This window comes from Rissa tridactyla, chromosome 1 (genome assembly GCF_028500815.1).
Source record: "Rissa tridactyla isolate bRisTri1 chromosome 1, bRisTri1.patW.cur.20221130, whole genome shotgun sequence".
NCBI lineage: Eukaryota > Metazoa > Chordata > Aves > Charadriiformes > Laridae > Rissa > Rissa tridactyla.
Genome location: NC_071466.1, coordinates 185682819 through 185696416, shown reverse-complemented (window position 1 = coordinate 185696416; position 13598 = coordinate 185682819). Strand labels below are relative to the sequence as shown.

The 13598-nt window shown below is 43.7% G+C and overlaps 1 protein-coding gene across 1 annotated transcript in view; it reads left to right on the top strand.

Annotated features, from left to right (window-relative positions):
• The window catches only part of ANO6 (anoctamin 6), an 81638-nt gene extending 68543 nt beyond the window's left edge, over window positions 1-13095 (top strand). The window contains exons 18-20 of the mRNA XM_054187846.1: window positions 7143-7342; window positions 7807-7912; window positions 8875-13095. Coding sequence (XP_054043821.1) covers window positions 7143-7342; window positions 7807-7912; window positions 8875-9081 — 513 coding nt within the window. The 3' untranslated portion in view covers window positions 9082-13095. The remainder of the gene's footprint in view (window positions 1-7142; window positions 7343-7806; window positions 7913-8874) is intronic.
• Window positions 13096-13598: the final 503 nt, after the last annotated feature.

Here is a 13598-nt window from a genome sequence, read left to right as displayed (position 1 = left end):
ACCCTTTAGATACTTGTAAACATTAATCAGGTCCCCCCTCAACCTTCTCTTCTCCAGGCTAAAGAGTCCCAGCTCTTTCAGCCTTTCCTCATAAGGGAGGTGCTCCAGTCCCATAATCATCTTGGTTGCCCTTCGCTGGACTCGCTCCAGTAGTTCCCTGTCCCTCTTGAACTGGGGAGCCCAAAACTGGACACAGTACTCCAGTTGTGGCCTCACCAGTGCAGAGTAGAGGGGGAGAATGACCTCCCTCGACCTACTGGCCACAGTCTTCCCTGTGCAGCCCAGGATGCCATTGGCCTTCTTGGCGACAAGGGCACACTGCTGGCTCATGGATAATTTGCTGTCTACCAGGACCCCCAGGTCCTTCTCCTCAGAGCTGCTTCCCAGCATGTCCGCCCCTAACATATACTGGTGTTTGGCATTCTTCCTTCCCAGGTGCAGGACCCTACACTTGCTTTTGTTGAACCTCATTAGGTTCTTCTCTGCCCAGCTCTCCAGCCTGTCCAGGTCACGCTGGATGGCAGCATGGCCCTCTGGAGTGTCGGCCACCCCTCCCAGCTTGGTATCATCAGCAAACTTGCTGAGGATACACTCTGTCCCCTCATCTAGGTCATTAATGAATATATTGAACAAAATTGGTCCAAGTATTGACCCCTGAGGGACACCACTCGTTACAGGCCTCCAACTGGACTCTGTGCCGCTGATCACAACCCTCTGGGTTCTGTCACTCAGCCAGCTCTCGATCCACCTCACTGTCACCTCGTCTAGCCCATACTTCCTCAGCTTCCTAATGAGGATGTTATGGGAGACAGTGTCAAAAGCCTTGCTAAGGTCAAGGTAGATGACATCTACGGCTCTCCCCTCATCCAGCCAACCCGTTATAACATCATAGAAAGCTATCAGATTGGTCAGGCATGATTTGCCCTTGGTAAATCCATGCTGACCACTTCCAATAACTGCCTGTTCCTCTATGTGTTTGGAGCCGACATCCAGAATGAGTCGCTCCATTACCTTCCCAGGGACAGAGGTGAGACTAACCGGTCTGTAGTTCCCTGGGTCCTCCTTCTTGCCTTTTTTGAAGACTGGAGTGATGTTAGCCTTCCTCCAGTCCTCAGGCACCTCTCCTGTTCCCCATGACTTTTCAAAGACGATGGAGAGTGGTCTAGCGATAACATCTGCCAGCTCTCTCAGCACTCGCGGGTGCATCCCGTCAGGGCCCATGGATTTATGAATGTCCAGCTTGGCCAAGTGGTCTCTGACCCTGTCCTCCTCAACTAAGGGAAAATCTTCCTCTCTCCAGACCTTCCCCCTTGCCTCCAGGGTATGGGATGTGTGAGGGACGGCTTTATCAGTGAAGACCGAAGAAAAGAAGGCATTCAGTAACTCTGCCTTCTCTGTGTCTTCCACCACTAGGGCACCCGTCTCATTCATCAGTGGACCTATATTTTCCCTAGTTTTCCTTTTTCTGTTGATATACTGGAAAAATCTCTTCTTGTTATCTTTAACTGCAGTGGCCAAGCTGAGTTCTGATTGAGCTTTGGCCCTTCTAATCTTCCCCCTGCATAGCTTTGTTATATCTTGATAATCCTCATGAGTTGCTAAGCCCCTTTTCCAGAGAATGTAAGCCTTCCTTTTTTTCCTGAGGTCCAGCCAAAGCTCTCTATTTAGCCAGGCTGGCCTTCTTCCCTGTCGGCTCGTCTTTCGGGACATGGGGATGGCCTTCACCTGTGCTTCTAAGAGCACCTGCTTGAAGTATGACCAGCTTTCCTGGGCACCTTTGCTCTTCAAAACTGCCTCCCAAGGGACACTCTCAACCATGCTCCTAAACAGGCTAAAGTCTGCCCTTCGGAAATCCAAGGTGGCAGTTTTGCTGGCTCCCCGCCTCCCTTCACCAAGAATTGAAAACTCTATCATTTCATGGTCACTCTGCCCAAGACGACCTCCAACCTTTACATCCCCCACAAGACCTTCTCTGTTAACAAACAGTAGGTCCAGTAGGGCACTTCCCCTAGTAGGTTCCTTCACCAGCTGTGTTAGGAAGTTGTCTTCCACACACTCCAGGAACCTCCGGGACTGTTCCCTCTCTGCTGTGTAGTATTCCCAGCGGACATCTGGGAAGTTGAAATCCCCCACAAGAACAAGGGCAGATGATCGCGAGACCTCTGCCAGCCGCTTATAGAATACTTCATCGGTTTCTACATCCTGATTAGGGGGTCTATAACAAACTCCCATCATGATATCTGCCTTGTTGGCCTTCCCCTTGATTTTTATCCATACACACTCAACACTGTCATTCACACTGTTGAGTTCTAGACATTCAAAACCGCCCCTAACATAGAGGGCCACCCCACCACCTCTCTTCCCTTGCCTATCTCTTCTGAAAAGCTGGTAGCCATCAATTACAGCACTCCACTTGTGTGTGTCTTCCCACCACGTTTCTGTGATGGCAACCACATCATAGTTTCCCTGCTGCACGATGGCCTCCAGCTCGTCCTGCTTATTCCCCATGCTGCGTGCATTAGTGTAGATGCACTTCAGTTGGGTTAATTGTCCTACCACTTTCTTGGGGGGACAGGCCCTGATTTGCACCTGATCATTCTCGGACACTACTGTAGTTACTAAATTATCACTACTCCTTGTGTCTATGCTGCCACACAATTCACTATCCCCCACCATCGCTGGGACAGGCTGCAAGACCTTGCTATCACTTTTACCCATGAGCACTGCTATGTTGCTCCCAGGCACCACTTTTGTGACGCTGGTTTCGTCCCCATCCCCCATCAAACCTAGTTTAAAGCCTTATGGATAAGCCCTGCTAATTCTTGTCCCAGTCTCTTTCTTCCCCTTCGTGTTAGGCTTCCCCTGCCTGATGCCAGCATGCCTGGTTTCCTGTAGATCAGCCCATGTTCAAAAAAGCCAAAGTCCTGCCGGACGCACCAGTCGCGGAGCCAGGAGTTAATTTGCTGGCTCCTCCTATTTATCCCCTCGTCTACCCCTGCAAATGGTGGGATAGAGGAGAACACTATTTGTGCTCCCAATCCCTTAACCAGCCGTCCCAGGGCCCTAAAGTCATTCTTCATTGCCCTCAGACTTCTGGTACCTACTTCGTCACTGCCTACCTGAAATATCAGTAGCGGATAGTAATCTGATGACTGGACCAGGGAAGGGAGTTTCCTCCGTATGTCCTTAATTCTGGCCCCAGGGAGGCAGCTGACTTCCCTGTGGGATGGGTCCGGTCTACAGACAGGACCCTCTGTTCCTCTCAGAAGGGAGTCACCTACTACAATAACCCTTCTTTCTTTCTTTGTTGAGGACGTCCTGAGGCGTGGGGGTGAGTGATGAGCACTGTGCATTTCACTGGATGGATCAGCTTCTCCATCCTCAATCGCCTGGTCCTCAATTTCCAGAGCCTCATACCTATTACGTAAGGGCAGTTGGGATGGTGAGGGGGGCCGTGAGAGGTTTCGCTTACCTCTCCGAGGAGGGATCTGACTCCACTCTGAAATGCCACTATGAAATAAAAAGTTGGATATACATCTTAAGATTACTTCAAAATATTGTTACGTGTACCTTAGTCATAGTCTTTATGATATTCAGGGCAGAGTTAAAGTGCCTTTGGTGACCTTGAGGTGACTCAGGCATGTGTAGGCTGCTGTTGGGTATGTATTTGTGCCCTGCTTTCTGCAGAAAAATGACCCAGCAGTAAGTGTCTGCCGCTACCCAGTCACAGCCCACCTGAGGCTAATCTGAGCTTTGCGACTTTTTTCACTCCAAATTCCTCCTTATGTGCTGTACCCCTTGAAGCATCGCTGAAACCGTGGGAAGTCCTCAAAGTATATATGACAGCTTGGTTTTACTCTCTGTCCTCCTTGACAGCCACTACACCCCAATGTTCCTGTGGCTGTTAGCTGCAGGCATGTTTCTTTCAGAGTCGCCCTGTTCGGAGGTCTCACGCGTTAGGTACGGTTAATGTCGGCATGAATGTAGTGCATTTGCCACTGACAGCGGTGGGGTTATGAGCGTGCGAGGGGCACAGCACCAGAGACTGCCATGTTCAAAAGGCCCTGCTGCAGGTGTTGTAAGGACCTCAAAGAGACCAGTGTTTCTTGCTAATGAAGTGTGGGCTATAAGGCCATATACTAGATCAAATGCTAGAAGCGGTTTTCTTCCCTTTAAGTATGTTTTTTTTCTTGTTTGACATACAGGATCTAGCATAGGTCATCAGGCTTTCCTTTGCCATCCTTGCCTTGATTTTTCCTCAGCACACGGAAAGTGTTTCTTCTCTTCTGTGTGACTTGTGATTTGACTTGGGTAATATATCATCTTCTCCTTCATGCATTGCCTCTGTGACACCTGCTAGTAGCTTGCAAGCAACTTTTGCACAAAACTATGGGTTTTGTGACTTGCCACTCAGGCGCTGGACTTGCCGTTGCATGATACCAAAGCATCTGTTGTTGATTTGGAGACTGATTTTAATTAGTTATGGTATAAGTGGAAAATTGTGCGCAGCAAAGCTTGGGAAGAAGAGAATGTGCTATTTGTTTGTAGTTCTCCAGTGCAATACCCTAAAATGAAGACCATAATTCAGGAGGAAAAAAAGTTTTTCCTTTGAGAGGATGCTGTAGGATTAGCTTTCATATTTCTGTCCTTGCAGCTCTCTGGAGCACATCTGGAGATCATTCCGAGAGAGGGAGGAGAGTGGGATGGGGTTCAGATTTAAGATGATGAGAGACCTGGGGCCTTGCAAAAAAATTCACTAAGAGCAAATATTAAGTTGTGTAAATACCGTATTCCAGCATCTTTCTAAGTGATACACAGAAGCAGCATCAAACTCGTTTGGTCCAAAGGGAGAAGGGATTTTTTTGCCTTACTGTTCGGTTGCTATTGGTTCACTTATGGTCTGACTGGATGAGCTAATGAACAGAACGAAATTATATGTAACTAAAACTTTCTGTGCTTGTACTTCAGTTAAAAACAGGGTAATTTAGGTGTGAGGTCTTCTCCCTGCAACTGAAAGACACAGTAATATATATTTCTTTTCCGCCAAGAAACACCCACTCCTCTGCGTGTAAATATAAACAACACATAATTTTCACTTCATTGCACACTGGCATGTAATGCTTAAAAACAGTTTTTAAAAGTGCATGCCAACTATACTTGATTTAAGCCAAAGTACAGTACCAAAAAAAAAAACCCCTTATCCTTGAAACTTTTAAATGAGTTTATTTTAGTCTTAGGGCACCTCCCTTTTCTTTCTCATCAGCCAAATTAACTTTCTTTTAACTGAATTCAATTGTAACAATATTCTGGAAAAACAAATATAGATTTTGGACCACAGCGTCAATCTTAAGTCTTGTTTTAGTGTTTAACATTTGGCAGCGGTGCTACTGGAGATGGGGTTGGTCTCGCACCCTTTTCAACTCTTTGCCCTTTCCCTTCCCCGTCTTTTCCCCTTGCTGCTGTCTCTGGTCTTGTGCTGGCACCAGCGCTTTGACAAACACACAATGAACCAGATCAGGGAGCGGATCCGGCCAGGATTCCCCGCCAGATCAGTGCCGTGATCTGATCTGCTGCACAGCTGCATGGATGCATGAGTGAACTGCCAGGGGCACAGGCAGGAGGGGGGTGGTAGTTTTAGCTACTAGCACTGCCACCAGAGTGGTGTTTGAGGAACTGTGGAAGAGATGTCTGTATTTTTTTTACGCCTTTCTCCTCTCTCCCCTTCCCTTTTTTTCAGGTGTTACAAATAGCTCCTCAGGTTGGGTCTGTCTTGTTGGCAATGCTGCACCAGCGTGGACCATTTTTTCCCCATCTCATGAAAATAAGGAAATACAGAGGGCATGAATCACAGACTGGCATGAAGGAGAATAAAATGCAGATATTAACCAGCTCTTATTCTCCTCTGTTACCCGTTACTGCTTAACTTTGCCACTTCCTCTGTCCCACACCCTTCCTATGGCTTTTTTCTGCCCCTTTTACGCATCTCTGTCAAAACCTCCCTCCCCGTGATCCCATTAGATCCCTACTTCACGCCTTTCTCCTCCATGTCTCTGCCCTGGTTCTTTCCATCCATGTTCTCAAGTGTTTTTTTTCCCCCTGCCGTGGGACAAAAGACTTCTCCTTCATCCCTGGAGCGGAGCTCGTCACTCCTTCCTAGGTGCTGGGCGCCAGAGACGCCTGTCGGCATGAGCTGGCCGGACAGCCTCCCGCTAGGCACTCAGCTGCAGATCTTGCCAGTGGAAAGTCTTCTTCACAGGCAAACCTTTTGAATTTGCAATAGCAGAGGAGGAGATCGGATTAAACATAGTTAACCTGTCCTCCACAATAGGATGTTTTGGGAAGTTTATGAGTTTAGAAAAGACTTCCCACAACAAACCCACGGATCCAATTTCCTACCCAGTTTGTGACCAGCAGACTGAGTAGGACAGGGACTCTCTTGGGAGCAAGATAAAAACAAGTGGTCACGTCATATGTAAAACAGCACTAGGCAGCTGCTACTAAAAAAATTATCTTGGCATCAAGAGCGGTTTCCACATGTACTGACATTGAAACTTATGAGGCAACAACTGCCAAGATGAATTTGGGCTGGCTACCACCTCAGAAAGAGTGGGATGGTTCTGGGGTCAGAGATGGATCAGCTATATATATAATTTATTTAATGCCTTTACTCAAACCTCAGGGTTCCTGGTGAAATTTAATTTTCTGTTACTGAAGGACTCGTCTGTTGTTTCCATGAGTTTGATCAGGCAGGATTTCTTTAAGCATCTCGTAAGTACATCTGATAGCAAGCACGTTTGCTGAAGGTTACCTTTGAGTACTTCGAGGTGAGTTTGGCTGCTGACCTCCACTGCGTGCTCCTGTGGAAAGAAGTGTACTATAGTATAACTTTTTTAAGGGATCCAGCAGAGCTAGCGTAATTTACAAACCATACGGAGTGCACATTCCAGAAAGGGATTGTTTTATGCCTGTGAGTGGCTACGTGCTCATTTACAGAGGGAACCACTGGCTGGAAAAGTACATATTTTCTATTTTTAGCTCATACTGTAATTTTTGAGATACTAAGTATATGGCAAAGCTGTGCATATTAAGGCTTATTTCTTAAACACTGCTCTGCTTTTTTGTCTTCTTTTTCTGAAATGCAGGCTATGATCATTGCTTTTACGTCTGACATGATTCCTCGTCTGGTTTATTACTGGTCCTTTTCGGTCCCTCCTTATGGGGGTCACAGCAGTCACACTATGAAAGGGTATATAAACAGTACACTTTCTGTCTTCAACATCTCAGACTTCAAGAACGCAAGCAAGCCCTTTTCCCCTTGGTTTGGGAACCAAACGACGTGCAGGCAAGTGTCAAATAACCATTCTTTTCCAATGACAAAAATAAATATGATTTTTTTTTAATACCCAAATCATCCAATTCAGTTAACAATATCCAGTAAGAAATGTTAAAGCACAGTTAAAGCCAGCATATTTTGAAAGGCAGAACTGAGCGGCAGTATTCACCCATAAGTTTGGGATAGGCAGAAAATCCCTACTTTCATTTGTTTTTCTCGTAATAGATAATCTTCAAAAAAAAAAGCACTGTAAAAGTTTTGTAAGTAATTCTTAATACAGTGGCAAAAAAAAAAAAAGGGGCATTTCAGCCAAATATAGCTTACTTTGGAGGTATGATTTTACCCACTACTGTAGTTTTGTGCAGCTAACTGGATGCATTAAGCGGGGACATGTCTTGCTCCATCCTCTGGCCACAGTGCCGTACTGCAGAGATGCCCGAGACTTGCTCCTGACTTTCCTACCTTGCTTTCAGATACCGGGATCTCCGCTACCCTGCTGGTCACCAGCACCAATATGAGCACAACATATACTACTGGCATGTCATTGCAGCCAAGCTGGCTTTCATCATTGTCATGGAGGTAAGATTACAGGGGTTTGAGCGTTACTTATTTAAATTTCTCACCTCTCCACGCAGAAAATCCTTCAAAGACATTCTGTCCCGACACTGCTAACAGAGAGCTGGTGATGTGTGCTAGCATGGGCAAGAGCTTGGGAGACATAAATTAGGTGTAGCACCATTAGAAAAAGACTCTGAAGTCATGACATCAGCTGAGGATTGTCCCATGTGTTTGCAGTTTCTTTTCTCAAGAACTGTAAAATTATTTTTGGTATCAGAAATAGAAGGGAAAGTGAGACCAAAAACATTTTTACATATACTTAGAGAAAGTTTGCGCAGAGCCTCATGAATACGTGTACATAATACATGTGCACCAGCAGAGTTAAGTCTATAAAGATGGTCACTGCAAGCGGTGAGTCTCTAGATGCTGAAAAAGCAATTGCTGCTTGCTCTGCAGCTACGGTCTAGGCTTATGAAAGATGGGTGTCAGTCCAAGATTAAAGTAGAGGAATATTAGGTATTATTTCATTATAAAATGAAATTTTATAGGGCCTGATCCGGGCACTACTGAAGTCATCAGAAACATGCAACTGGTTAGATCAGAGTTCCCATAGCAGAGCAAAGCCCATTGCCCCAGAGTCATTTGAACAAACCTAAAACAATTTTAAAAGAAACTGCAACTGTTATTTACATGCAGGGGGGAAGCACTGGGTACTGGGGTTTCCCCAAAGCAGGTAGAGAAGTCCTTGTTAAAATCAGGATTAGAAATTCTTGTTTATCAATTCTGATAAACAAGAAGTTCTTGTTTATCAGACAATTATTCTACTCATTAGTCATGTCCACTTTTTAAAATACTGTTCCACTGTGATAGATGCCGGTACAGAACCAGCTGAGAGTCTTAAGAGATAATGTGACATTTCATTTATAATAATAATAATGTCCTGTTCAGCCTAACTGACATTTTTTCATTTTCACCTTCCCCAGCATGTCATATACTTTGTGAATTTTATTATTTCATACGTAATTCCGGATGTATCGCAAAAGACCAAGAGCAAGGTCAAACGAGAGAAGTACCTAACACAGAAACTCTTGCATGAGAACGATCTCAAAGTTGTGAAAAAAACCATGGGGAACATAGCCGACAAAATTATCAAAACAGTTGACAGCACTTTCCGACCTAAAGCTGAATAAGTACTTTTTTATATGGAATAACAGTATTTAGCCAACTCATAGCTGTCCGGATATTGCCAATAGCTAATCAAACACTTTGGATTAATTCCCTTTACTAAACATTGTGTCTTGCAACTGTTGCCTGCTCATTTACCTGTTTCCCTTGGAGAAATGCAACCACTGTGACTCAGATAAGAGTTATCAACTTTTTAAACAGCTTTAGTAGGACATATTTTTTTAACATGTGAAGATAAAAATTATTTATCATCTTAAAACGATGCAGATTAATTCTCAAATACATAGAGTGCTTTCCACTTTATTTAGGCACCAGCTATTAGATCTCTTGTTTGACTTGAATAAAAACTCAAGAACAAGAACGATGCCATCATGTCTTCTGAAGGAGTTTTGATTACTTGCTAACGCAAACTCTAACTCTAAAATGAAGAGGAAAAGCCAAAACATGAAGGAAAGAGAAGACAATTACAACTCAAAATCGTGTTGTTAAGCCATTGGTATTGACGTACTAAACGCTGTTGTGTGCTACACTGAATTAGCTATGCATACTGAAACTTAAATGGATAACAAGATATTTCAATTAATCATGGACTTGGATCAGAAGAAGCAGCAGGACTGTAAGCCCATCCTGTTCATCAATCTCTGTGTAAACAGGAGAATTGCCTTTGAAATCAATGCATACAAACTGACTTACAGCACTCCAAGTGAGTAGAAAACTCAGGCATTTTATCTTTCCTCAGTCAATGTACTTCCATTAGTTCACTTGCCCATTCTGCTCTGAATGACCATAGCCTTGAAGGCCTCCTACCTGTAGCAGTAATGAGTGTTAAAAGTCTTTTCACGTACAAAATCAATATTTGTGGAGGGCTGTCTTTTGCATTTCTCCCACACCAGAAGCACCATGCTCTTCCCTGAAATATTTCGACATAGGAAGAACGTGCAGCTGGACCTGTTGTGATACAACATTGTGTGATAAAGTGAATTCTGATGAGACCATGAATCTACTGAAACTGAAGATTGGAATAAACCATTTAATATGCCTTAACCATGTTATGAAGCTTTAAATAAGTAGGAAAGATGTTAGAGGTGTGGATGCCTGTGCTAGAGCCATCAGTCATCTTCAAATTAGGCTGCAGATCTGCTTGGCTATTTTGGCTCCGGTTGCAAACTGGGAGTTGGGGAATTACAGATTAAGCATGTATGTAGAGCTCCGCTTTGTGTCTGCAGCAGTGATATACCAGATTGTTACTTGCTTTGTCTTTTAACAGTTTTAGTGGACCAATTTCTACAAATTCTGAAAACAAAAATTGTGTTAAAAAAAAAAAAAATGCCTGTACTTTGTAAACCAGGAGATTACTGTTGCATTTCTAATTTTGTACTATTCATAAATGTAATAGATATGCAGAATTTTTAGGCAGATTATTCATATACTTGTTTATATATTAAGAAATTCATTTGTAGCATTTATAAGATGTACTTTATCCCACTAATAATCAGAAGGAACCAAAAGTCTGAATTTTGTAGCAAAACTTCCAAATACTGACTGCTGTGTACCTCAAGCCTATCCTTTGAAACAGCAACATTTAAACCAGAAGAGGTAGCACAGGAGGGGAGTCCTTTCGGCAGTCATGATACACGAGCTTTCACTCAGCGAGACTTTGCACGATTGCATGGAAGAACGTGAGGGGAAAGCTTGGTTCAAAAATCAAGGAAAGATGCAAGAAAGAAACACAGGTTCCAGAGAACCACTTGCATTTCTGACACTGAAGGACTGAAGCTTACTTATTATAATGCCCAGAAAACTTTGAGCAGATATCACCTGAGGCAAGAAAAGACGGAGGACAGAAAAAGAAGATAAACCGTAACTGTAAACAACAAGTCAACCAGAGCAGTGATTGAAACAGTGCTTCTTTTCACAGGGAATTCTACCCTTTGCCATTTGTTTTGGTTGCATCAGAATCGTGACAAGTCTTTAGTTTACCAGTAAGCAAATATAAATTGGGTGGATGGACAAACGCTCAGAAGTTTCTAAGCAAAGACAGAATTTCATATCAAAATATATCCCCTCAATACCTTTGACCTTTTCCCCAGATCACAGGATGGCTGGGGTTGGAAAGGACCTCTGGAGGTCATGTGGCCCAACCCCGCCTTGCTCAAGCAGGGCCACCGAGAGCCGGCTGCCCAGGACTGTGTCCAGATGGCTTTTTAATATCTCCAAGGATGGAGCCTCCACAACCTCCCTGGGCAACCTGTGCCAGCGCTCGGTCACCCTCACAGTGTTTCTTGTTGTTCAGAGGGAACCTCCTGTATTTCAGTTTGTACACATTGGCTCTGGTCCGGTCACTGCATAATATACCAAACTTCTTTTTAAAGCAAGATTTGTCCAAAAAATCTGTTTCATGGAAAACTTTTAGTGAAGTACTCAGGACTTCCCTGTGCAAAATGAGTTTGGTTAGAAAGGCCAGTCAGCTCCTTTCAGACTTGGAGCTTTTGATATTAGCTTTGAACTGGCCCTTCCTGGTCTGCAGTTGTGTTCAGCTAAGAGATGCCGTTTTCATACCCCCATCAGTGATCACAGCACCAGTGTGCCTTAAATACCTTATCAGGTGCGGTGTTGGAGGGCTGGGGCAGGCAAGGAAGCATCCTGTGATAAAGGGGAAAAAAAAAGTGCAGCACAAAATGGACCATTTCAGGTAATTATTTGGTCTTAAGAAAGCATTTATTGCCCTCTTTGAGAGGTAAAGAGACTAGGAAACAAAGGAATTGAGTGCCTTGCCTGGGGCCATGAAGTGGCAGAGCTTGAGGCTGATTTTCAGGAGTGCCTTCTGTTCCTTGTTTGGTCCCTGTGGCCTCTCTCAGTTGCCCCATTTTACATCATTTGGCAGCATTTCCTAAAGGAGGATTTGGCCCTGAGTGTCATCAAGAGTTTACATTCCTGACTTTAAAATAATGATTTAAAAAACTTGCTACATCAGCAAAGTGTATGTATCTATGACTTGGGCTCCTCCCATAATAAAATCCTAATCAGCTTTGGGCATGTTTCTACATTACCGTTTTTGTTCAGATCAGGAGTGTGCTTTTGAAACTAGTCTTCCACTTGTCCCCACTTTCCGGGCAGTGCTTCCCATCACAGACCGGTCTCAGGGCACATGGACTGGATTCCTCTTGGTTCAAACTGAACCAGAAGGCAGGTTTTAGATATGCACTTAATGGTCTCTGGCAGGCACTTGGTCCAGAGAGCTAAAACCAGAGCTAGGCTGAAGAGAGCGGTGAGTACTGCATGGGCATCACCTAGTCAACCTCTACTTTTTGCTCTGGCGATTTGCTTCTGAAGTGCCACACTCCGTGCTAATGTAGCTGTAACATTTCATTTCGGAAGCCATCATATCAGGAATTCAGTTCAGCTTACCATGTGCACAGTGTTATTCACAGCCCAGTTCTGATTGAGAGAGAAAGAACGGGAAAACCAACAGTGTGCCTAATAATTGCATCTTAATAGTTTGATTTAAGCTGTGCAATTTCTGTAGCCTCTACCTCCAACTGCTGAAATGTGCTCTGCTTGTTCACAGGGAGCTCTGCACAGACATCAGAACAAAATGCTGGGGGGGCAGTTGCCAACATGAGTATTTGTAACTTCTTTTTTATTTTTTTTTAGTCTAGGTGACTTTAATAATACTTAGACATCTGCTTGAAGGGAAAATTAACATTTGTTTTAAACTATGAATCAATTTTACTCTTATTTACACTTGATATGTAGGCCAGACTCTCACTTTATACAGATCTGTTGAAGTCAAGATGAATTTGGACCAATGGCTATTTCATTGCCTTAACAAGCACCATAAATTACAGACCGTCGCCACTGTTTTAGACTCTGTGTATGTTGATAAAATTCAGAATGTGAGAATGTATTTTTTTGTATTTTTTCTAAGAATGTTTGCTATTGGTTTCTGACTATTAAGATTGTATATTTATTGTCAATAAATAAAGTCTATTTTAAAATAACAATACATCTGATGTTGATTAGCATTGTTTGTTTTTCCACGAATGATACTGCTGCTGCCAAATGTCACATTTAAATTCTTACAATGTCATCCCTGTCTAATTTCCATATTCCTCCTCTCTTTCAATCTTTTTCCATTAAACTGTTACTCGTACTGAAATTTATCTCCTGGTTTTTCTGCATCCTCTAGATGGAAGTCATTCCTTTCAACACCAAGTCGATGACAAGGACCATTATGTTCTCATACAAATAAATAGTTTAGGTCTTTATACCCTTTCACTTCTGTCATGATAAACCCTGTGTTATGTTTCAAAGTCATCATTTATTTCTTCATCTGGATCGAGTCTGTGATGCTCCCACCTCCGGGCAGTCCACTCTCTCTGTGTCTCCCTGACATCCAGCCATCAGTTTGGATGAGTTCTCCCAGCTCATCCAGCCATGAGCTTCTGCTCTGACCCTTTGTCTCTACTTCGAGGAAATTTGTTTCTAAGACTTAGAGAACAGGAAGGTTAGAGAATAATTT